This window comes from Chamaea fasciata, unplaced genomic scaffold (assembly GCF_029207755.1).
Source record: "Chamaea fasciata isolate MVZ Bird 193981 ecotype frontalis unplaced genomic scaffold, bChaFas1.0.hap1 SCAF_5, whole genome shotgun sequence".
Lineage (NCBI taxonomy): Eukaryota > Metazoa > Chordata > Aves > Passeriformes > Sylviidae > Chamaea > Chamaea fasciata.
Genome location: NW_027094090.1, coordinates 59842491 through 59866612, shown reverse-complemented (window position 1 = coordinate 59866612; position 24122 = coordinate 59842491). Strand labels below are relative to the sequence as shown.

Sequence of the window (24122 nt, the reverse complement as noted above, 5' to 3'; positions counted from 1 at the left end):
ATTTTCCTTATAATCTTCACTTGAAGGACTGTGTGTCCGTTACAGGATACCCAATCAGCAAGACATAAGGTCCTTCCTTTAGTCAGTACTAGATTTGATTTTTAACTTGCTTGTAGCTATGAACCTCTGCAAGATAACCTGAATACTATGGAAGGCAAATCTGCCAGTGAAAAACACTTTTACTGGTTTCGTCTGGAAGAACTTATAAAGAAAACATCAACTCTTTGAGTTGTGAAACAGCTGAATTTAATGCAGTTTAAAATACACAATAAAAGAAATATCAACAGATGACTAATCTTAAGACATCACTTTCCAAACACACACATTAGTTAGTGGATATTAGCTACAGAAAAATCAACAATATTTCTGCATAAACTGTGATAGAATGTGGAAAATGTAATTTTCAGAGAACGTGATTGACAACCGAGTGGTTAACTTGCTGAATGGAGGTGGTGAATCAGTCCATGAAAGAACCTTTTGAGTGCAGATACTTGTAACCTCTGACATCTCAATTAGTTCCTTTCCAAGTCTTTCATTACAGAAGTAACTCTATAGCAGCAAATATCTTCATTACAGATGCTCTCCAGGTCTGTTTTTTAATACGGTTGTATGTATATAATATTCATATATTTATTTCTAAGCACCTGAAAACTACTGGTGGCTCTTCTTATTTTCCATTCATTCCCAAAAACTTTTTTTGAGACCTTCTTCACTCCACTGTAGATTAAAACACAGACTGGAAAATTCTGTTTATATTAACCAAATTGTAATAAGATTTCTCTTTAGCACATCATGCTTAAATGTACATTTACTTTCTATTCCCACTTCCGTTTTATGTTTCCTGTGGCCATCAGTGCATAAAAGGGAAAAAGGGGTGAATTTTTAGAACATGTAGTGCAGTTATGATTGCAAAACATTTTTCAAGCGACATAGTTTAAATTTCTCTTAGGATTTGTATTTCCATTATAGTGCCCAGTATCAGAAATATGTAGCATAGTGTTGCCATCTACTAACTTCAAATTTCTTCAAAGATGCCCACTCCTGTTCCCACCATCTTTTCTAGCCCTTGCAACTTGACAGAGTAGGAATTCACTCCTAGTGATTTCCACCGCCTTTACACTTCCCACTTTGCAAAATGTACTATCTGGAGTTTAAAACTAATGCTATTAATCACACTACAGCAAATTAAAAAGTACAGATATGTCCAAAATGGAAGAGCTGAGGAGATCAAGTCCTGAAGTGATCTTCATGTGCTTCTAGAAATTGCTTTTGTTACAGTATTTTTAATATACCAAACCATATAAAAATTACAAAATATTGCAAAAAGGCAAGAGGAACCTTGCTCTGAGTCTTTAAAATCTTTTAGTGGTTGCTGGTGCAGAGTTAATGGCATGGGTTCTTAATACAACCTTATCAATCCCTGTGCCTCTACCACTTTTTCTATAAGTAAGAAGAAACCTAGAATATTTATAGATATAAAATACTGTTTTTTTTCACCATCAGGAGTCTTCATGTATTTCTGTTGATATCCTTATAGAAAATCTCTAAAAGAAAGATAAAGCAAGATCAGCTTAAGGTAATTTAATTTTATGGTTCTGCAATATAGAAAACAAGATGAAACAAAACAAAATTGAAAAAAAAAAGTGTTAAAGTGAAATAAATACTGTGGAAAAAATTAGAAAAAAGTCTTATTTTTCTTAGAGTGTAGCAGAGCTTTTTTACTGAATTAATAGTTTGGTTTTCTCTGAGCACTGCTTATGAGGAAAGAGACCATAAAACCTAAAAAATCTTTCTGTCACTGTCAAACACTAACATTGGATTAATGCTATTTTATAGCCTGTAAACTAAAATGTCCATGATTCTATCTTGTTTAATTTCATCACTTTCTCTTATTTTCATAATATTCATACTTAGTAAGAGTTTTTATGTGTCTAAAGCAGAATCATCAACTAAGGATTGTTGATAAATATTCTGAGAATTACTGCATTGTCCTGCAAATCTCTATCTCCAAGGGAAGAGTCTGACCTTTAATAAAAGAATTGTCATCATACACACAGACATAAGAGAGTGATGAACTGGCAATAAAGACCTCCCCCCAAAAATGGTGCATTAAATGATACATACATTTCGGAATTGTTCTTCGATAATTCTGTCAGTTTTAGAAGGCAATTATATACCTTAAAGATCATACGTTGTGTAATTTTGAACAACTATTTTTTTTTCCAAAAGAAGCCGTTTGTTCGGCTGAACCTAGTTTTTTCTTTTTTTTTTTTTTTTTTTTTTTTTTTTTTTTTTTTTAATTAAGGAAAAGCCCCACAGCCATGGTGTGTTCAGTACTAAGTCAAATCTAAACCAACATGGAAATGTTTGCTACTGGTTAGCAAAATATATGTTAACTCTGAATCCAGCTAACCAAACCAGAAGGTTTTTGTGTCAATACTTTTCCAAAAAGTATTTTATATTCTTTGCACTGTGAGCAAAATGTGTAAAACATCAATGGCTGCAATGCTTTGGATTAGTATATTAAATCCCTCAGGTAGAAAGAAATGAAGTTTTAGTTGCAATGCATCATTTATTTGATATTATGCCACCTTTAGAGGGACTCTTTCTATGAGAAGATTGGTAAATAAGAATATACTAATTGACTGTTATTCATTTTCAAGAACAGACACATTAAGCTATTAAACTGAATTTTATGTTGTATAATCAAGGGATAGAATATTCATTATGTAGATAGAAATCAGTTCTGTGACTGGTAAAATTTGTTTCTGTATAGTTTTGACGCATCTATCAAAGTAAAGAATGTTTTTTGGAAAATGCTACTGCATTTGTTGTTACACAATTCATAGCACTTAGTCACTGCAAAAAGATGTAGATACCAACCTGAAAATCTCTAATGAATGTTAAAAAGAAGAAGATGAAGCCAAAGGCCACCGTCCATTCACAGATTGCACTCATAAAATGGTAAGTATAATCCTGATGGAAGGAGATATAAAACAAATTTTCAGATAAAACAGCTAAACAAAATATGGGTGGAATGATATAGACATTTCCTTCTGTAAATTCAACAAGTAAGATTTATGAATCATCATCCCTGTTGCATAAAAGTCAATTCACATTTTGTTTTTACAGAACGGTGAGTAAATTTATCAAGGTTTCATGTGTTACGTTGTGCAGTAACATCAAAGGCAGTACAAGAAAACTGCAGTTAGCACAGTATTAAAACAAAGGTTGAATATAATATAAGTCTGAAAACATTCAGCTGTTACGTTAAGATTTCCAAAGTGCCCATGCTCCAAACTTTCACTCAGTAATTCTGAGCAAATTCTCACCATGTTTTGAAATGGAAGGCTACCCTTTATGACAGTTTCTGACTGTCAAAGACTTTTGTTTTTAAGACTGTCATAGAAAACCTATGTCACATGATACAAACAGAATGCCAAGTGTTTCTTAACACGCCATCAACAAATATGCCATCTGTTTCAGTAAAACCATTTTTTCATCCTTGCATCTCATAGAACCCCACAAAATCCCTGAAGATATTACTAAGATTGCCTAATTTGTAAAGACTTATCTCACAGCTGCCTTGCCAATATTTGGTTGAAGTACCTTTACTAAGTGTGCTCTTCTTAAGCTCTTCAATCAAGATATGTTTTAGCATTATTCAACCTGTTTTTTTAATACATCCTTTTAGCAAAATTTGTCCACAAAGAAAAATTAATTTTCATAGTTGTCATTCTGAAAACACTGAAATCAATTCAAATTGATTTAGGTTTTAGGTCAGACTCCAAAAATTTATGACAGTATCAAAGACTGTTTAATAAAGAATGATAAAAATCTGAGAAAACCAATGTTGTAAAAAAACCCAAAAACTACAGAATTAAATTGTTCCACTTTTTGTTTCATGTGAGAAGTTTGTTTTCAAGAAAATTGACTAAAAAAGAAAGTAGAACAATTAATTTCCAGAATATCTTTTTTTTTTTGGTAGTCTATTTCTATGGGAAACTTTCAAATTCTTGGTCAAAATGAAAGTCTAACTCTTTGAAGACTGATCATCCATGACAAGTTTTCTCACCCACACCACAGACATCATTCTAATGAAGAAGTGACTAGAAACCAGCACTGCACAAAACTGCTCATGATAATGTACTAATTGAAGTCTCTGACATGTTTGTAATGCTTTAAGATAAATATAACAGCATTCGCCAAATAAAATCACACAAGGTAAGTTGGCTACCTAGTAAGATTTTACCTTTTCACCTGGAGTCCAATCAATTTTTGTCATGGAAACTTTTGAAGCAAACACAATCACTGAGAAGAACAGTGTAAAGGAAACTATACAATGTAGTCTTATAGTGAAAATGCCTGCCTACTAAAAACACAAACCAGACCATCTTCCCTTTCTGTAGCACAGGAGATTCTAAACAACCAGAATATCAAATCAAGATATTAAGAATACAAATAAATGAAACATATTAATGCAAGGTAAGTGGTAGCAGCAATCAAAACACATTTCTGCACAAATGAAGGTTTCTGTAGGTTCTTTCAAAGTATAGACAGTAAGGGAGACACTCCAAAACTTAGGTGGCATTTGTGATAGAGAACTGTGGGAACAGAGTCCTGTACTGTTGGAAGTGGAACAATGTTGGTTTCCAGTGATGTACAGTAAGTGCCTTGATCTGTTTGTAGAACTTCCTCTCTGGACTGAGGCCCTCTTTCAAAGCCCTTTCACAGCTGCTGAAACCAAAAGCAGGCTGTAGCTGGCTGACTCATGTGATGAGCTGCTGCAATCCGTTTTCAACACTGTCAGATCACCCAAGGCCAATATAATCAGTGAGATGACTCTAATTATAGCATGCCAAGGGAAAAGCCAGGAAGTTGTGCAGTGTGACTTTAAGAGAGGCGACTATTGAGGTCAAGAACCAAGCAACATGGTCAAAATCATCTGCTCAGGCTTGTATGCCACCTGTGTTTTTAACTTCTGTGTGTTTGGTTCATTGTAGAAGCAGTGGTTCCCTTTTTCAGATGTTCCTACCTACACTCCTTCAAGTGAAGGAGATTAGAAAGTTGCTCTAGCTTCACTTGTGTATGATTCTGTGAAAACACTAGGGCATTGTTTTTGAATATACCACTGAAATAAGAGATAAAGCTTTTTAGAAGCCCCCAAAACTCATCTTTATGCTATTAATGGTGTCTCAATATGCTACATAACATATATTAGAGAGCCCTAAGTAAAAAGTGTGACCTCATTTTTATTCTTTATCAGCAATGATTTAACTGAAAAGGAAAATCATGAACACATGAAGGGAAACCCTTGGGATACAATGTAAAGGATACTGGGAATGAAAGCAATGCATGATATGGCAGATATGGCCATCCTTATGTGACACACAAAGTAAGTGTTCCATCGTGGGCAGGACTTGTAAGAGATTAGAGATTGAAGTGTGATGTATACAACACCCGAGCCAAATGCCACCAAAGCTCCTATGTCATGGACACTGGGAACAGCCAGCTCCTGGAAAGAGAATCAGCACAATGGTTAGCTGCTGTTACCTGAAGAAACTAGCAGGTAGTGAACATGAATGTAAATTTTCTGTATGACATACTGATAAGAGGAACTAGACTGAATACTAAGGAAATAATTTCTAATTCCAGCTTTGCTTTTGTCTCCTGACTTGAAGCACCACCTGAACCTGAGCAAATCTCACATCCTTTTCATGTCTCAGTTACTCTATTGGCAAATGGGGATGGGAACTTACTGTTCATATACAGTGAAAACACTGAAGGCTTGCAGGCCACCATTTCCAGCTTCCTGGGCAATTAAGGATGCTTGAAAATCTGCTAGGTCAGATGCTTAGCTAGATTAGATCTTTAATATGCGCAGAACCCTTTCTACAAACTGCACTCAACATGGAAAGCAGGGTCAAAGCAGAAGAAATAGATATTAGGTGAGGAAAGTGTTGTAATAATAAGCAGCCAAGACTCAGTTTTTTCATGCAGGAAAAGCCGACTCTTTATTTACATAACTCATTTTTATACAGTTTTCATAGGCCTCATGTGCAACTTTAATTGGCTGGTAGTTTTCTTACTACTTAATTCATTGGTCAGAAGGTAATTTGTATGGACGTTCTAAGATTCAGGTGTTTACATTTTTCTTTTGTGGATTCTCACAGGACTGATCTATCGTTTATGGATGTGCAGACTTGTTTTTCTCTCCAAGAATAGGTTGTTGTGTTCATTCTTATAATTTTTCTTTATGGGAACTTACAAGCTACTTGTAGCTTAGCTAGAGTAGCAGGGTCTAAACCATATTTTATAAGGCCTTTCTTTTATAATATCTCTACTGTCTGCAACAGGAAGGAGTTTATGGACTGACAATGAGACACAACAGAGATTAGATAAGAACCAGTGTTATAACTGTCAAGGAATCCCTTTGGAAACATTAAGATCAAAGTTTCTTCTTCCCTGTCTCTCACAAATTGTTTAGAATTCCTGATTTCTTTTCCCTATTGAAGCCGAGTTTGTTTTCTATTTCAGTCATCATTCAACTTTTTGGGGTTTTTTGGGTTTTTTTCTGCCACATATAAATCTTATCAATAAGAACAGAAATGTTTTAAAGTAAAATATGACTAGAATAGACTGCAGTACTTGTGGTGTTTGCAATCCACACACACTGCCTGGATGTGAAGCTAAAAAGAGCAAGTTATCATCCTGAGGCAGAGGGGTTTTTTGTCTGAAAATAGAATTTCCATTATACGTAAAACTGTAGTGGCTGTTGAAGCCCCAACAATCTTTATTTTCAATTTCTCTGTATGTCATCATGTCACTATATGAGCACAATAGTATGTAACAAAATGTTCCAAGGTTCCATCCTTTAATAGAAATAATGCAGCTGTTTCCACAGATTTTAAGGCAATATCTCAAGCTGCCTGCCAATTAAATTTATTTTGATTCTAGGCTGAAGATTTCAGTGCAATTGTCCTAATACTTGTGTCAGAATCTACCTTAATAAATATTTCCTCACTAGAAAAGGTGAAATGAATAATCTGTTTTGGTATTTTTTCTCCCTATTGAATTTTCTTTCAGGCACTGAGGGGTGAACTTTGATTTGTAATGAGATGCTTCATCCTTTCTGGCAGAGTAAGCAGCAGTTCTACATGTCTCTATCAAAAGATAAAACATATTGTTATGCCATCTCCTACAAACTCAAAAGTTTAACAGGATGATATTGTGCTCAATGTTCTAACTTTTCAGATAAGATCATTTTGTAGAAAATGCTGCGAGTGTGCCATCATTCAGCCAAAAATGCAGATGCTTTTGTTAGTCTGACTTATTCTGCCCTACCTGATTATAAGCGAACAGAACTTGGAATAGCAAAGTTTTTTACATTCAAATTTTCGCAGAAAAGTATTTCCAGGAAAAAAGCCCATACAGTACAGACCTGTTGCAAGACAAGCACACAGAAAACTTCTTAATAGCATAACCGCACAAGCAAAAATTCTCATGTATAGGGAGGAAATAAATCTCTTGCTATAAAACTACTGAAAAAAGGCAAGAGCAAGGAAGGCATTTCCTTACTCCATTTTCCAAGGATCCACATGGGGAAAATGTTAATCACTGTTATCTAGTTGAAAATTTTAATGGTAAAAAATCTTATTTTATTTTCATTTTTGTTATGAAAGTTACAGTCATACCTGAAAAGTTGCAACTATGCCCATTCCAGTGCAGCCCATCAATCCAATACATAATGTAAACATATTACATGAAGACCTAACAAAGTGTGATGATTCATTTTGCTTCTCTATTAATAAATATCTGATGTACATTGTAATTGCAGCTGAAAAAAACAACAACAAAAAGTGTTTTGTTCAAGGATCACTTATTGATAACATTTTAGCACCTTTTCCTGTAGCACATGATATGCAGAATAAAATAATAAACATAATACAATAAAAAATACTACCTTTAACTCTACTGGAATGAAGAAGTTAATTCAGATGAACTTTCAGACAGAACTTCAACCTTATCTTTGTCTTAAAATTGAACATTATTGCTACCTAGAACTAACTGCACATCAGTTCAAGAAAAGCACTAATTTAAATCCCATTCTCCTTGGTGTTCTGGGCACAGAGACATTGCCATTCCACATTAGGAGCAGATGTTGCAGGGAGATAAGAACCATAAGCTGGAAGTGGGAGGCTTTATTCTGCTCTGAGATGCACTCTTGTACCAGAACTACATCTCCTTATAATTAATGGTCTGAAGAATTAATCCCTTTTTGCAGAATCACTGCATGCCTGGCCCTAATATGCAGTTCACTCTTGGAAAACACCTGTACTAAATTAGGAAATCATGGCTCTTCAGGATATATATAATAAGCTGTAGACAGAACTCCACAGTTCCATAACACAAAACACAGTTTCAGCCTATCTACTGCTGGAAAAATAAATCAGGTAACTTTGCCCAGGCACTATGAGGTTACATGAAACCCTCCAAGATAGAGTGACTGAATGAGGCTCTTATAAAAGGCAAAATACATTATTTTCACTTTGCTTTAAGGCCACTATAGCTACGTGTATACAGAGGAACACAGTTCTAGATCCTCCATCCTCTAAAAGATAATAGAAAATGCCAAACTTCCCGATTCACATCAGTCATTTTGTAGAGAAGTAGCCACGTTTGTGGAGAAAACCAGGTGTTGCTTCAACACTGTTCTTCCCTTTGCTGCAGCATCTTAGAACCTAAAGTTTCCCCTACATCAGAGTTTTTGCAGAGTAATTATGCCATCTTTTGTTCCACTTTTATTTCCAGTGTGTTGACTACTTTGCTCTGATGAGGTACTCTGAAGAGATACAAGTGCCTCTAAGCCTGCACTAACTGCTCCTGAGGACCCAACTCTCCAGGTATTACTTACATCTACCTGATAATGCCATCTGACTATGGAGAAGTTGTTCTGCAGAATACTGAATACGTTTATGTAATTAAAGCAGGGAACTTTCACTAATTCTCATTTCTTCATTCTGGTCAACCCAAATACCTGATACATACCTAGAAGTGCTGAAATATTAATCATAAAACCAAAGACGCCACTCTCCGGAGGTTTTGTTCCAGTGTCGCTAAAGCAGGAAGAGAGAGCAATTAAAAGTTAATTGAGACCTGTGAAACATAAATGAGACAATTGAAATCCCAAGAGAAATATAACTTGTGTGAACTGCTGCTCTGAATGTAAGGCAACTCATCTTCTACAGCACACTTAGCCTCCGTTTGTAGTAGACAATACTTATTTTAAAAAAAAAGCATATTTTGAAAGCAAACTCTTTGATCTCTATTTCTTCTTTTTCTGTATGCCATATGCAAAGATGTGACAGATTTGTACTTTGCTCATGAATGACATGATTACATGAATGACAGTTTAGAATTAACGTTTCTTTTATCTGCTGAATTAACACTCTGATAGAGTAAAAATTTATCTAGTCACTGTCTTAAGATGTGAGAGAATTGGGTTTAATTTCCTTAAAAGGAGTTTACCCTGTGAGAGAAATTGTGTTCCAAGGTCCAGGAATGTTCCTAGCAACTGTTTAATTTACTAATGTAGATACAGCTTAAGAGTACTCTATCTCCAAGGTGCTGTAAGTCTCTTCTGATGAAACACTTCACCCTTATAGGGTATTATTAGAAGTTCACTGGGACAGAGAGAGGGAGCATGAGTGTGAGAATGTCTGCAGAATTTTTATACATATCTACATGCATGTCTATATATATATGAAAAATGTAACGTATACAAAGTGTTTGTTTTGTAGAAAACGGAATATCTTCACCATAGAACCCTTTTCCCTACATATGTGCAAACACCCACCTCAGAGAATGCCCTTTCCTCACAGAATGAACATACTCTTGGGAGCATGTGGCCTCAAGCCCCTTCAAGCTGAGCTCTTCTGTGGAAGGTAGGTGCTTTGTTGAAAGAACAGTACTATGATCTTGCCACCTCTTTGTGCTATTTTTTCTTCTCTGATGTCTATTTTTTCTTGTTTAGCATACAACCAATTGATACCTATTTGATCAGGTTCTGTTGGTCAAGCCAATGGAAAAGACCTTTTTCTTCAATCTTTACATAACTTGGGTGTGAACTAAGTTTTCAGTTACTGGGGAGTACCAAGAGGCAGGATAGTGTGTTTGAACAGAGGCACCCAAAAACTCTACTATCAGGTATGTGAACACATAAGGGTTTTAGCTAATGCCAAAGTTTAGTGGACACTGAGTAAAGATTTTGAGAACAAACCTTTTTCCTAGAGTGGGAGGGTCAATCTGCTAGAGGGTAGGAAGGCTCTGCAGAGGGATCTGGACAGGCTGGATTGATGGGCCAAGATGAGTGGCAGGAGGTTCAGCAAGACCAAGGGCTGGCTCCAACACTTTGGCCACAACCAGCCCAGGCAGTGCTGCAGGCTGGGGAGCAGTGGTTGGAAAGCTGCCCAGCAGAAAAGAACCTGGGGGTGCTGGTTGACAGCAGCTGAACATGAGCCAGTGTGTGCCCAGGTGGCCAAGAAGGCCAATGACACCCTGGCCTGGACCAGCAACAGCGTGGCCAGCAAGACCAGGGCAGTGACTCTTCCCCTGTTGTTGGCTCTGCTGAGACCACACCTTGAGTGCTGTTCTGAGTTTGGGTCCCTCACTGAAAGGAAAACACTGAGGGGCTGGAGTGTGTCCAGAGAAGGGAAGCAGAGCTGGTGAAGGGTCTGGAGCACAAGACTGATGAGGAGCAGCTGAAGAAGCTGGGGGTGTTTAGCCTGGAGAACAGGAGGGTCAGGAGTGACCTTAGCACTCTCTACAACCATCTGAAAGGAGGCTGTAGCCAGGTGGGGGTTGGCCTCTTACATAAGAAGCAATAGGACAAGAGGAAATGGCCTCAAGTTGTACAAGTGGAGATATAAATTGGATATTAGGAAAAATTTCCCCACAGAAAGGGTGTTTAGATATTGGAATGGACTGCCCAGGAAGGTAGTGGAGTCACCATCCCTGGAAATGTTAAAGGAAAGCCTGGACTTAGGGCCATGGTCTGGTTGACTCGGTAACCTCAGAGGTCTTTTCCAACCTATGTTGATTCTGTGTATAATGGGACAAGTAGGTACTAGCTAGGGATTTTTTTTAATGTCATCCAGGAAGATGAATACTCTTCATTCCAACAGGGAGGCTGGATTAGGTTTCAGTGCTAAGATTCTGAAGCTACCACTGAGTACAGCCAAAATGACCTCAGCATGAATGCTCTCCACAGGCAAAAGAGAAAGCGCTCTCTACTTAAGCAATCACTCTCAAGGATTTTGACAATTTTGTTAAGTTCAGGACAGAAAAGTGCAACCATCTCAAATTACTTGCTTATTTTAGAAATCCATGTTTGCTCTCTACCCCCTTCCATGGTATAGAAGGATTTGTTTAACAAAACTCGCTAAGATGATTTATCAGCAACAGGAGGATGCTTAGAATAAAGGTAAGATCTTTTTCCATGAAAAGTTGATTTTAAAAAAAAAAAAAGAGAGAGAGAGAGAAAATTCTTTTTTTTTTTTTTTTACTAGATTGGTTCCAAATTCTCAGACAAGAAAATTTGGACCAGGCTTTTAGACAAGTTTCTGCAACTTCTCAGGCATTAGAAATCCCTATTCACCTGAATTTTCTTGTTGTAAGGCTTTCTGAAGACTTGTTCTAGCTTGTAGTGTCTATTAATCTTCTTTCTCTTTGGCAGTGAAATTGATGAAAACAGTAAACTAATTCTGTTTGTTTGTTTGTTTGTTTGTTTGTTTGACACTCCTGAAAATCATCTTAATTCATGTTTCATTTAGCCCATTTTTTACCCTTGAACTTCATATTTTCCTTTTGTTTCTGGAGTGTTTTCATTAACACGATAAAGAAGTCCATTTAAAACGTGGGCCACTTGTGACAATCTTCAAGGACTTTTTCAAATCAGAAACCACTCTGTGGTAAGTACTGGACTGTAATCACTTCAAAGTTTTTGAAGGGCTTTAGGTGAGAAGAGGATGGAATTGGCACACACATAGAAAGCCATTTGAAGTTCTTGGAACACATCACTTTTAGAAAGAATGACATCGTAAGAGCAATCCAAATAACCTGAAACTGCACTGAACTCCATTTTTAAACAAAATATTTTCTCGAGCTAAAGGTTTATGGGTGATTTCTGCTGTTGTGGATTTTTAAACTAAACAATCTTAGATTATGCTGTAAAGAAAATTCATACCAGGAATATTGTATCACAATCTATTTACAAATTACTGCACTGGACTTTGAAGGACACAATCTTCTTAATGCTATATTTTCCATTAAAAAATCCCTGAAGCTAAATGAAGACTTGGTTTCATATGCATTTTTCTTCAGGTCTGCTGCTTTGGAAAAAAAGATCAGAAAAAAAAAAAAAAGTATTGGTGACAATCCCCTCCTTTTTATGAAAAAGAAAAAATGAAACAGCATATTTAAAACAAAAATGTGGTGACTTATTTGAGCTGGTACATAGGTGAGCTCAATCACCATGGAAAAGATGAGGAACCCTGTATGAAAATGAGAGCATTTGTGCCACCATCTCATGCAGTAGAATTTTAAAAACAAACTCTCTTCTCAAGAGTGGAAAGACAAGAAGGTGAAGGAGACAAGGAATAAATATTTTAGGGCCAAAAGGCTCATCATCATTGAATTTTCTTCATAGTCATCATAAACTATTTCTCTTCAAACTGAAGTCCCAAATTTTTAAAGTAGGAAGATTCTATTCCACCTACAGGGATTCTGATTTCTCCAGAGGTACCAATTGGTAGCAAATGCCTTCAGGAAAATTTCCTTTACTATTTCACTGAGAATTCAGACAAGCAAAGAGCCATCCCAGCACATCCAAATTGGTTTGGATTTTGAGAAGTATGAGTAACAGGACTAACTTCGGCACAACCTCATCATCCTTTAGGACTCCTTTAGCTAGGACTCAGCTGCTAGAAAACACAAAATCATATTCATTTTATCTACCAAGAAATGTATTTATATGGTTTACTTGATGAGACATTAGCACAGCCTCAATGACAAATTTAGGTGTGGTCTCTCACTGTGACAGCTGCTACAAAGTAAGCAAATAAAATTAATGTTACTTCAAGACATACACAGAGTACTTGGGGAATGTATATAAGAATTACAGAAATGTTGAACCAAAGTTTGTCAGTACTCTTCTCCTTTGTGTAACTGGAATTTCCCCATATCAGCTCTATTTAATTCTTATAGTTCATTTTAAGATATTGCACAACTGAAATGTTGCAACATTCTTCCTCTTTTTTAACACTCCTAGTTTTACTAAATCACATTCTCAATCATATGATTCAGATTTATAGGCTAAAGCAATGACCTGCATATTAAGAATGTGAATATGGTATGACTATTGTCCTGAGTACTTAGAAGAAAATCTTGTATTATTCCCAAGTGCATCTTCTATGAAGTTCTTATGCTGAGACCATGTGCCTTTAGAACTGTTGCAGGTGCTTCACCAATAGTCAACGTACAGCCTTATCCAAATGTGGTCTTAAAAGGATGTAGCATAAACAAGAGTTTTAAAAAGCTTTACTAGTAAATGCAGAGGGCCTGAAATGGGAGTGGGAATCACTGGTGCAACCTCTTAGGTCTTTGTTTTGTTTAGGTTTTTTTAGGGCATATGGACTTTTATTGTGATTCCGTAGCTAAAGGATAGGAACAGTGTTTTCTGGGAGCTATTCCATTAAGTTGATATAACTGTGGCAGCTGTGATACATTCATTAGAGTTGTACAGTTGTGACTTAAAGGTTTGGTCCATCACTTCTAGAAAGAATGACACAATTAAGAAACCTGGGCTGTTAAAATCTTATCCTCAAACAAAACTATACATAAAAAAACACATCGCATTCTCTCATATATTTTATTCTATGACATGATTTCAACATAAGAAACATAATTTGTCAAATTTCTTACTAGAGGATCTCAAAATATTTCTGAACACAAACCATGTACAGTTATATCAATTTATTTTTTTTTGTTAGTTTATAATGGACAAATTGCACTGATGGCAAGCACTTTTGTGTTAGGAAAGCTTTGTGTGTAATCAAGGATGAGCAGTAGGATATTTGTTCAAGTACAAGAACAAGGCTTTCTAAGAGCTTTCCAGATTTGTGCAGAGAGTCTTAAAAAGTTTGCTAATATAAGCATGAAGCCCAACTTTCTCTGGCTCAGTTTGAATGAAGTTCAGCTGTCTTGTGGGTTGTGGTGTCATTTGCTCTTGCCTATGATGACAAACCCTAAGTTTTAATCAAATTTTCTTGCATGTGCCAGTCAGGTTAGCAGATCTCTGAAATTATGTATATCCAAAAAGTCCTTCAAAGAATCAGGTCTAGATGTATCTTGAAAGGTATGTCTTAAAATTTTGTTTAGATCTTCTGTATATCAGAGACATCCTTGGATTTCTGGCTAACCATCAATCTATTGAAAGATACATACGAACATTTTCATAGTTTAGATTTAAATGTTAACGTAAGCCATGCATAAAAAATTATTTACATAGAATTGCACTTAAATGAAAAAGGTTATGGAAAAGAGACACCAGGCATCTTTTGGGAAGTCTTTTAAACCTGTTGGTCCTATAGTGAAATATAAAAAATGCATGTCTGTGGGGATGTGTGTACTGCAAAAACCATCACAGGGCTTTGGATCCACTGGTGCACTTTGGCCTGGTTCTGGAGTTTTATTAAAAAAAAAAAAAATTACACTTCCACCATGTAAAGTTTTTCTAGGATCAGGCCTGCGTTGGGTGCAGCAGAAAACTTTCATGTCCTTTCCATCGTGTCTCCGGCGTCTGTGTCCTGTGGCTCTCACACCTGCGAGAGGTGTGATGGGTGCCGGGAATCTCATCGTGTCCCCCTGTCACCGGGAGGCCCCGCCGCCACTGTCTCTCCTCCCCTGGGGACCCCACACTCCCTCCGGGAAGCCCCTCAGGACACAGCGCGTGGTCACACACACGCAAGCCCCGCACCTCGGCCGCTCCCCCGCGCCTCCGCCTCACCTGATGTAGGGGACGAGGGGCTCGACGTGCCCCGCCAGCACGGCGATCACATAGGAGATGATGAAGGCGGCCGAGGACCAGCTGACGAGCAAAGCGGGCACGAAAGCCACGCCGGGCATGCAGCACAGCATCGCCGGCGACTGTCCTGCCCGGGGCATCGGCGGCTGGGCGGCAGCGCCCTGGAGTGGCGGCCCGGGAGCGGGGACTCGCGGGGCGCATCCGCGCTCACCCCGCGCCTGACCCCGCCGGCAGCCCCGGGGGTGCCCCGCCGAGCGCTGGCTTCCCTTCACTTTCGGTTCTCTGCTGCGCTCCCCGCCCCCGACGGCGGCAGAGAGCCAGGGACAGCCGTGGGCCCCTTCTACTTTCACCGCTGCCGGCGCCTGAAGCGCTTCGGAGAGTTGGTGACTGCAGAAAGTCTGCCCACAACCCGTGTCCCTGTGGCTGCCGGCTCTCCGGGCCGCACACGCCCCGCCGGGGCAGGGAGGCGGGCGGTGAGGTGCTGCCGGGGAGTGCGTGCCGGGGTCTGCGGGTCGTGCCGGCCGCTTGTGCCTTCACAGTTGTCTTTAAAAGTGCTAAAAATGGGGTCCAGGGTGAGCGTGCAGGGGCTCTTCGCAACTCGCCGGCCGCAGGGACACGGAAACCGGGTCAGAAACTGCAGGTCCCATTACGGAGCCCTGCACACACCTCATTCGCCTCGGACTTTCGTTTCAAACACATAGCGTAGCCTCGATTTACAAATCTTCCCTGAAATTCACTTTTCCACATGCTTAGAGGGAAACGGTAGTTCAATTCAAAATCATGCCGTGTTCAGCATTTTCACTTTGGACGTGAAGCCATGTCCTGAAGCCATGGACAACATCTGCCAAGGGTGTTTCTGTTTCCTTTGATTGTTTGTAGTTATCAGCCTTCCAAACCAACATCTAAACTCAAGGTCACCATTCTGCTTCAAAGACGTGTGCATATTCTGCCTCTCTCCCTGATAATGTACTGAGGGTCTTGCCTTTGGTGCACATTCCCTGTGGTGGATGCACACAGGGTGAGTACATGGCATGCCTTTGAAAGTATTAGGAAGGGAGATAGAAATTAAATAAAAGGACTAGGGACAGCATATCTTAATGCAGGTTCAGAAAAGTAATAAAAAATTATTTTGCCACTGAGACCAGAGGTAGTCTGCAACCTTCTTGGCAGTAGCAAGTTGCTCATGCTCTTAACACATAAATTGAGTGTAATAGTTCATGCCACACATTCATACATTTCCACAGCTAATCCGCCTTCTAGTGAATTAGAGTGACAGAAATTTCTGACTGGAAAAATAGGTTTATTTCTCTTTATGTTAAAGGTGCAAAAATAATGGAAGGGAGCTAATATTTGAGCTGTCTTAATATGGTAGTTTAAAAATTTCTGTTTAATGATGCCTCAATATCAGATATCTTGGGGGTTTTTTTCCTCTTGAAACAGAAAATTAAGGAAATACTATACAGGAGCTAAATCTAGTGTCTTTGGTAAATAAATGAATGGCAGAAACATATTGATGGTAATTATATCTATAGCACTAGAATTTTAAATTTTTTTGTGTATCAGTAATTTAGTATTCTGGTTTGATCCCTAGCAAAAAGAGGATGGAATTCACTTTATTTTACTGCATCAACATTTAAGTCGCATTGTTGGAAAAATGTTCCCTCCACAGTTCTGCAAGTTCCTTGCACTACCTTTGGTTTGGTAAGTAGTAAATAAATTACTCTTAAGTGTGAGTTGAGTATTTAAATAATTCACATGACTTTCTGAAGTGCCTGAACACTATTTAGAGTGAAAGAAAAAGACATGTTTGGCTCAAGCTGGTGGCAACTGACTGTTCTCGGACTAGCAAAGGCTCTCATTGCTATGTAAACATTTATTACAGCTCACGTGATGTTTCATTTTCTTTATAACTTTATTGTAGAAGGGAGTCAGTAACAACATATAATTTGAGCAATGATCTTTAATCAGTTTTTATCAGAAGCATGTTCTTTAAAGATCATTAGAAGCTGCAAGGAGTAACAAATACAGGTTACTCATAAACTTGGGATGAGGAGTTTTATTTACTGGACCTGAGAACACTATTTGATAGAAGGTCTATGTATTTTAATTTATTTTGCTTTCAATAAATCATATTTAAACCCTAGTAGTATAAAAATATAAAATAACTATGGATTTTAATATAGCTCCATGGGATTTTTATAGATGAAAAATTAGGTATGAGTCAACAGTGTGCACTTGCTGTCCAGAAAACCAGGTGTATCCTGGGCTGTATGAAAGCATGAGAAACATGACCAGAAGGTTGAGGGAGGTGATCCTGCCCTCCTGCTCTGTTCTGGTGAGATCCCACCTGGAACACTGCATCCAGCTCTCAGGTCTCTTGCACAGGAAAGACATGGACCTGTTACAGTGGGTCCAGAGGAAGGCCACAGAAATCATCAGAGGGATGGAGCCCCTTTCCTTGCTGAAGAAGACTGAGAGAACTGAGGTTGTTCAATCTGGAGGGGAGAAGACTCCAGGGACAACACATTGCATCTTTTCATTATTTAAATGGGGCTTAGGAAAAGGACAGCTAGAGATTTTTTACCAAGATCTGTAGTGACAGCACAAGGGGAAATGGCTGTAAAGAGAAAAAGGGTAGTTTTAGATTATATATTAGGAAAGAATTCTCTGTTCTGAGATGAGACACTGTGACTGGTTGGCCAGAGAAATTGTGGATGTCCTGTTCAAGGCCAGCCTAGATGGGGCCTAAAGCAATCTTGTCCAATGGAAGGTGTCTCTGCCCATGGCAGTGGGGTTGAAACTAGGACATCTTTATGGACCTTTCTGAACCAAACCCTTCTATGATTCTATGATTCTGTGATTTAACAAAATGATCAGACTACTTCAAACTAGAATTATTATAAAAATATATATACCAACATGTTCAAATAATAACACATCAATGTCAGCGATTTGAAAACATACGAAGGTAAGGAAATAATAATGGAAGAGATCTAAAAGAGCCTGTGTTACTGGTACTTGTATCCCCTTTTCTCCTGTTTTACTGAAGATCTGTTTTCCATGGATTTTATATTTATTATATATGAATATTCTTTATCACATGTGTATTTTCCAAACTCATTTGTTATGAAACTACCTGTAACATGAAAGACCCAGTTAGAAGAATCGTCTCCCCAAAACATTGGTTTTTAATATCTCTGCATGGTTTTTACATGGAACCCGTACAGAATAGTTACAGTAACACTTAACTTTACTTCCCTGACGTGGAAAAGAACCTGCTGGAAGATGGAAGGATGGAAGAACAAGTGAGACAAGAAAATGGTAAGCAATAAAAGTTTGGAACAAGAGCAAGAGAGATGTAGTTCAACTACTTCTTGAGACCTGTTGTTACACACAAGCACTCGGAATAAAAGCAGCCTTAATCTGTGAATATAATGCCTAAATTCTTTCATTAACAACTGGGTAATAACTGATTGATTAACACAGGTTGTGCCAGAAATACATTTACAGAAGGAGTCAAATACACTGCCTGTAACTTCTTCAGATTACTGTGTGAAAAGTTTAAGCTGGTTTGTGATATCTCTTCCCTTCCTCTTTGGTTGCGTGCCAGTATCTGTAACCTTACCTCAGTAACAAAAGCATGTATAAACTATTCTCACTTCTGACACGAAGTTTGGAATAGCAACAGTAACAACCCAAAATATCTGTGAAGTCTTACAGTGTGAGGCATTCGTGGCACAATGTTAGTATTTCTAAAAGGTAATGTGATTTAGTTATAAAGCACTTCTCAGGTGTTACTGTTACAGAGGTGATTTATTTTGTTCCATTTGTTTTGGATCCCCACTGTAGATATCTAGATTATATCTAACTGAAATGCAGGTAAAAGATGACTCAGCTGTCAAAGATTGGACAAGTCAAAAACTGACAGGCCCCTTTAAGAATGAAGAGAGGTAACTACTGGGTTGAAATTGTGTAATTTCATCTCTCAAAAAAAACCCAAACCAAACCTAAAAACACAAAAAACCCAAACAAAAACAAACAAACAAAAACCACAACAACATAAAACCCAACCAAGCAACAAACCAACCAACCCCAGAAAACCAAAACAAACCAACCAACCAACCCCAAAAAACCAAAACAAACCAATCAACCAACCAAATCAACCAAAAAAAACCCCAAACTAACCAACCAACCAAACATAAAACAACAGATAGAATCTTCCGCTGGTGTAGGACAGATTAATATCTCGCAATAATGATGAGGCGTGAAAAGGTTTATTTCAGAATTTCTAGAGAAGATTAGCTCTCAAAATGTATTTTTTTACTACTCCACTCTGTATTTTCAGTTACTGCGTGGGTGATGTTTTTTCAAATAAAATGTTTATTGGGAGAAATCTTTGTTTCCAGAATACATGACTTGTAGACTGACAAGGGCTATAAGGGGCAAGAGAGAGACTCTTTAGCTGCAGATGAACCATTCGCCAGTGATTTTGTTGATCTTCATTCTAAATGAGGTAGTGAACATGCTGAAGCAGTTAGTGGGAGAATTTGGCTCTGGCATTTTTATAATTTTGGCAGTACGTTTTTGTAGAAGCAGATTTTTAGTGAAAAGGAAATCATTCAAAGTGAAATGGGAGCTTTTTATGTGGCCTTGTCATCTGAAAGAAATACCTTTGCAGTTTTCTTAGTGGTACACAGTAGCTGGCAGTAAGTTACTTGACGAAGATTAGGAGAATGTAATGAAATTCATGGCCTGAGTCAAATTAGAATGCAAAGGGATTAAAGGAATCAGACTTTAAACAAAGAGAATTTGATCAATCCGAGGAAAAGCTATCAAAAATACCTTTTTTCTCAGCATTGGAAGTGGCTAATGATGTGGCTACATACAACACAAAACCTCCTGGAAATGGGGAGTACTCAGTGCTGAAAAATCAGATTCTATTTCCATATGTTAATCTAGATTTGCCAGCACAATTTATTATGGTTGGTTTGTCTACCTTTACCTTTTCATATTGTTAAATATAGGGCACTCAAGTATTTCTTCCTGTGTACCGTGCTTTGCACATTACTGGCTGAATTAGTTTGCTCCTTTCATGACCTTCCTTTTTCTGTGTCTGGCCACAGCTGACTCCACGGTCTGACAGGGGCAGAGAGAGCTGCTACGTGTGTTTTAGGATAATATTTTGAAATATGTTTGTGTTGAAACTTCTTGATTCCAGCTGACATATGCGTAACAAACAGACGTACCTAGTAAAATGTAGTTTTACAAAACCTAAATATTGAGTCCAATTTTGTCTTTTCAGTTTTAACAAACTGTTCTTTCCATCTTTTCTTGGCCTTTGTCCATGTCCTGCATAGTTCTTGTATATCAAAGGTTCGTGCTGCAGAGCAAATCTGTTACGACCACAAATAACATGGAAAAAAGGCAGAAGGATTGTTCTTGTTCAGTAAAAATGCAGTGAAATCAGTATCATGAGGCATAAACAAATGCTCAGCTTTGTAGCTGGCAATGAGCACTGCAATAACCTGTGGAGCATCAGTGCTTCTTATTTGTTCGAGAAACTTTGGATTGGGGAAGAGCTGGTGCAGCTTGGGAGTCTCAGAGGGAGGATCATGTCTTGTCTGTACCAGCTCCTTCACACTCATGAGCAGCAGTTAATGGCTGGACTCGATGGTCTTAGAGGCATTTTCCAGCTCAAACAATTCTTTGTCTCTATGTTCTGAAATAAAATAGATATGAAGAACAGCTAATATGGCTTTCTAGAAAGGTATTGTAGCATTTATTCCCACTCTACTCTCTATGTAGTCTTTTAAGCATTTTTAAATATAAAAGTATATTTTCAACCATCTAAGGGTTAATCCTAAAGAGGTCCTTTAACTATTCAATCCTTCTGTCTCATACTGTGATCCATACCAAATGATGGAGAGCTAACTAACCAAAATTAGATGCTTTTCTAATGTTCTGAGTCTCCATCTCACTACTGTGGTGTAAAAGGTACATGTTATTTGATCCAGCCACAAAATCCAACCCACTGTAAATCACTAAAAGCACCTCCATTATTTTCTGCTGTATGCTGCTGAGTGGATTTAAAAGACTACCCTGCCCATTTCAACCATCAAATCTATACAGTCTGCTCTCTGTGCCATTGCAACCCGGCAGGATTAGCAGAAGAAACATAAATTCCGTCACTATGATGTAACAATGCCATCAGTGTACTAAAGGCTCTGTGTTTCTCGTGTTAAAGTAAAAAATAATACCTTTTAACCCTTCAGAATAATCAAACATTTCATAGAACCAGACTACTGTGAGAAATTTTATTTTACTCTGTTCTATTCTACTCTAGTTAAAATGATAGTTAAATATCAAGGATAATGAACTTTAACTGTATATTTTCAAAAAGAATGATGAAATTTAATATTTAGAAAATAAGGTTACATTCATATGTTTCCTAATACACATTAAATATATTAAATCACAGCTTGCTGAGATTTTCCAGGATATTTCTTCCACTTCATTGAGGATTTTGGAAACAGACATACAGATATAACTCAGTTTGAAGGCCACCATCTATTTAAATTTTAGTATGCCATTGCTAAGAGCATATATCTTTAAAAAAAGCAAAGGCTTGCTATAAAGAAAACCAAGAACAAAAAACACAAGACCCCAACAAAAACTACAAAAGTCCCAAACCAACCAAAACCAAGCGCAAATGCCAGAGTCTGCAGAGTTTCAAAAGGTTTCTTCTGGCTTTCTTCAAGCATTTATTTTTTTAGTTTGAAGTGTGCAGGAAATAACAGATCTTTTAGAGTAAAATGTTGGCGAATATTATGCTTAGAAAATCTGATTTTGCTGCCAGGTGCACATGCTGCCTCAGCTTCATCTAGATGCTCACTTTCAGAGATTTTTCAAATGACATTGTTCCAGTCCTTTGTTCTCTAGGCTCTGCTTTTTCTTCTGTTTCTGAGATACTACTGTTTTCTCTTTAGTTATACCTCATTTTTGCCAGCCATGCTCTTCAGATTATGTTAAAGATTCTTTACAGTATCTGCACAAATAAAAAGGAAGTGGAAAAGGTAGGAACTGACTGATATTTCGGAGATTTTTTTTTTCCAGTAGAGAAATGGGTGCAGTAGAGAAATGGGTATAAAGAAAAAAAAATATTCTATATTCTATGAAAAAAATTTTCAAGTAAACATCATAAATGTTCCTTGCATGCCTGTTCAGAGGGTTGGGAGCTGAACACCTGAGGGTTTTCAAAAGTACTGAAATACTGAACAGTATTTTAAAATATCCACTGTTGCAGCTGTACTAAGTGAAAATTCTCACTAGATGCATATAATTAGAATGTGTATGCTCATGAGTCTAAAATTACTGTAGACTGATTAAGAGATAATCCATTACAAGACACAGCAGCAAGGTCTAACAGTGTCTCTCAGAAACCAATCACTTATATTCAATCTCTATTTTAGAGGCAATGTCAGTGGGATTGAGTCTCACCAAAGCCTAAGAGCTCTATAAATGGTGAGTCTAAATGAGATCATGTGTTGAAGGACTGCTCAGTCAGTGTCTTTTACTCTTTCATGTCCTCAGTGACTAATGTGATTTAATTATTGCATTTGATGGATAGTAGTACTACCAAATTCACAGTGCCATACAAAGCTGTTAATTTCAGAAGCATAGATATCATGGTTTTTTGGGAGGGTGGAGTGGCAGGGACAGAAGTCCCAGAAGGCCCTATTATCTCCCAGCTCCTTTCCATAGAGACTGTTTATTCAGCTCTTCAAAGTAGTGACAAACTCTCCACAGGCAGGTTGCTACTGCTCTATTTTACTTGCCTGTCTTAAGACACCTCTGAATGCTCAGAAGATCAGAGCATTCACAAATGAAACCAAAACCCCTCAGAGTGAACTGCTGGGCTTTCAGAGTACTACGAGTTATCTCCTGTATTTTGAAAAGTCAGATTTCAAGTGGAACAGGCATCAAACTTGCTGAATTTTGTGTCTACCTTGTGGGCAGTAATTTTTGCCTCATAGAAGCGCTACAAGTTTAATTCTTGTTTACAAAAAGACCATACAGAGACAAATACAGGAAACCTATGTTGAAGTTAATTCTCTTTTCTTTAGAACAAGATTCACAAAATGTCCAGGAAATAACATTCTTGGCTAACAGAAGATCTTGGGATGTTTCATTGATTATTTTTTAGTCTTCTGCCTCAGCCAAAGATAATTACACTGTTGCCTGGGATGTTTAGCTCTTACTGTTCTTTCCCAGCAAATTAGAATGCAAAAGACCTGGAAAAAGCTACTACAGGACAAGTTTACCATGTCCAGTAAGAAGTTCTGCCTTCCTCAAGATTTTGAGCATTACAGAATCTCCATTCCTGTTGAAAGAAAGAAAATATTACTTCCCTCATCAAAGTAGCTTCTACCCTTCTTAGAGAGGTGTAATTGTAGTAAGAAAAACATCAAAAACTCAGTTTTCTAAGAGCTAAGAGAGAAAAAATATTAGTGAAGGCAACTTGCAGAAAATCAAGATCAAGATGAAGTGTGTTTATAACAATTTGACTGCTTATTTAGATTACATCATAATCCACAGGATGCATGCCTTTGTGTTGAGCGCTGCTACGTGCACCTTTGAGTTAATACAAATACAAGAACAGTCAAGTAGACTATCCCAAGAGCCCAATGGTTTACATTGATAACGACTTGGCAAGGCCCTCAAGTAAATGTTGGATTATAATGGCAGCACCTAATTTTTACATATCCTGACATCTAGTGGAATTTGTTGCTCCTAGCAGAATATCTGGGTTCATTTGCATCTCCAATGACTATGAGAAATGGAAAAAGTTAAGTATGGCATTCTTGGGTACAATTACGATGTTCTCACCTGGAGAATTGCACAAGCAGTGCATGAGAGAAAATGTGAAAACAGAAGAATTTGGCATAAGCCCTGCTCCTTTCAGACACATGCCCACAAAGACCGCTGCAAGAGATAAAACCCCTGATTTGGTTTCTGGTTTTGATCATGGAAATAATTTCTG

The 24122-nt window shown here is 37.7% G+C and overlaps 1 protein-coding gene across 1 annotated transcript; it reads right to left on the bottom strand.

Annotated features, from left to right (window-relative positions):
• Positions 1–229: 229 nt before the first annotated feature.
• DRAM1 (DNA damage regulated autophagy modulator 1) lies at positions 230–15240 on the bottom strand. Its single transcript, XM_066184644.1, has 7 exons — positions 15065–15240; positions 9049–9116; positions 7695–7837; positions 5338–5515; positions 4253–4311; positions 2884–2976; positions 230–1544 (listed from the first exon to the last, which is right to left on the bottom strand). The coding sequence occupies exons 1-7, from the start codon at positions 15220–15222 to the stop codon at positions 1500–1502; spliced, it is 744 nt and encodes a 247-aa protein (XP_066040741.1). The 5' UTR covers positions 15223–15240; the 3' UTR covers positions 230–1499.
• Positions 15241–24122: the final 8882 nt, after the last annotated feature.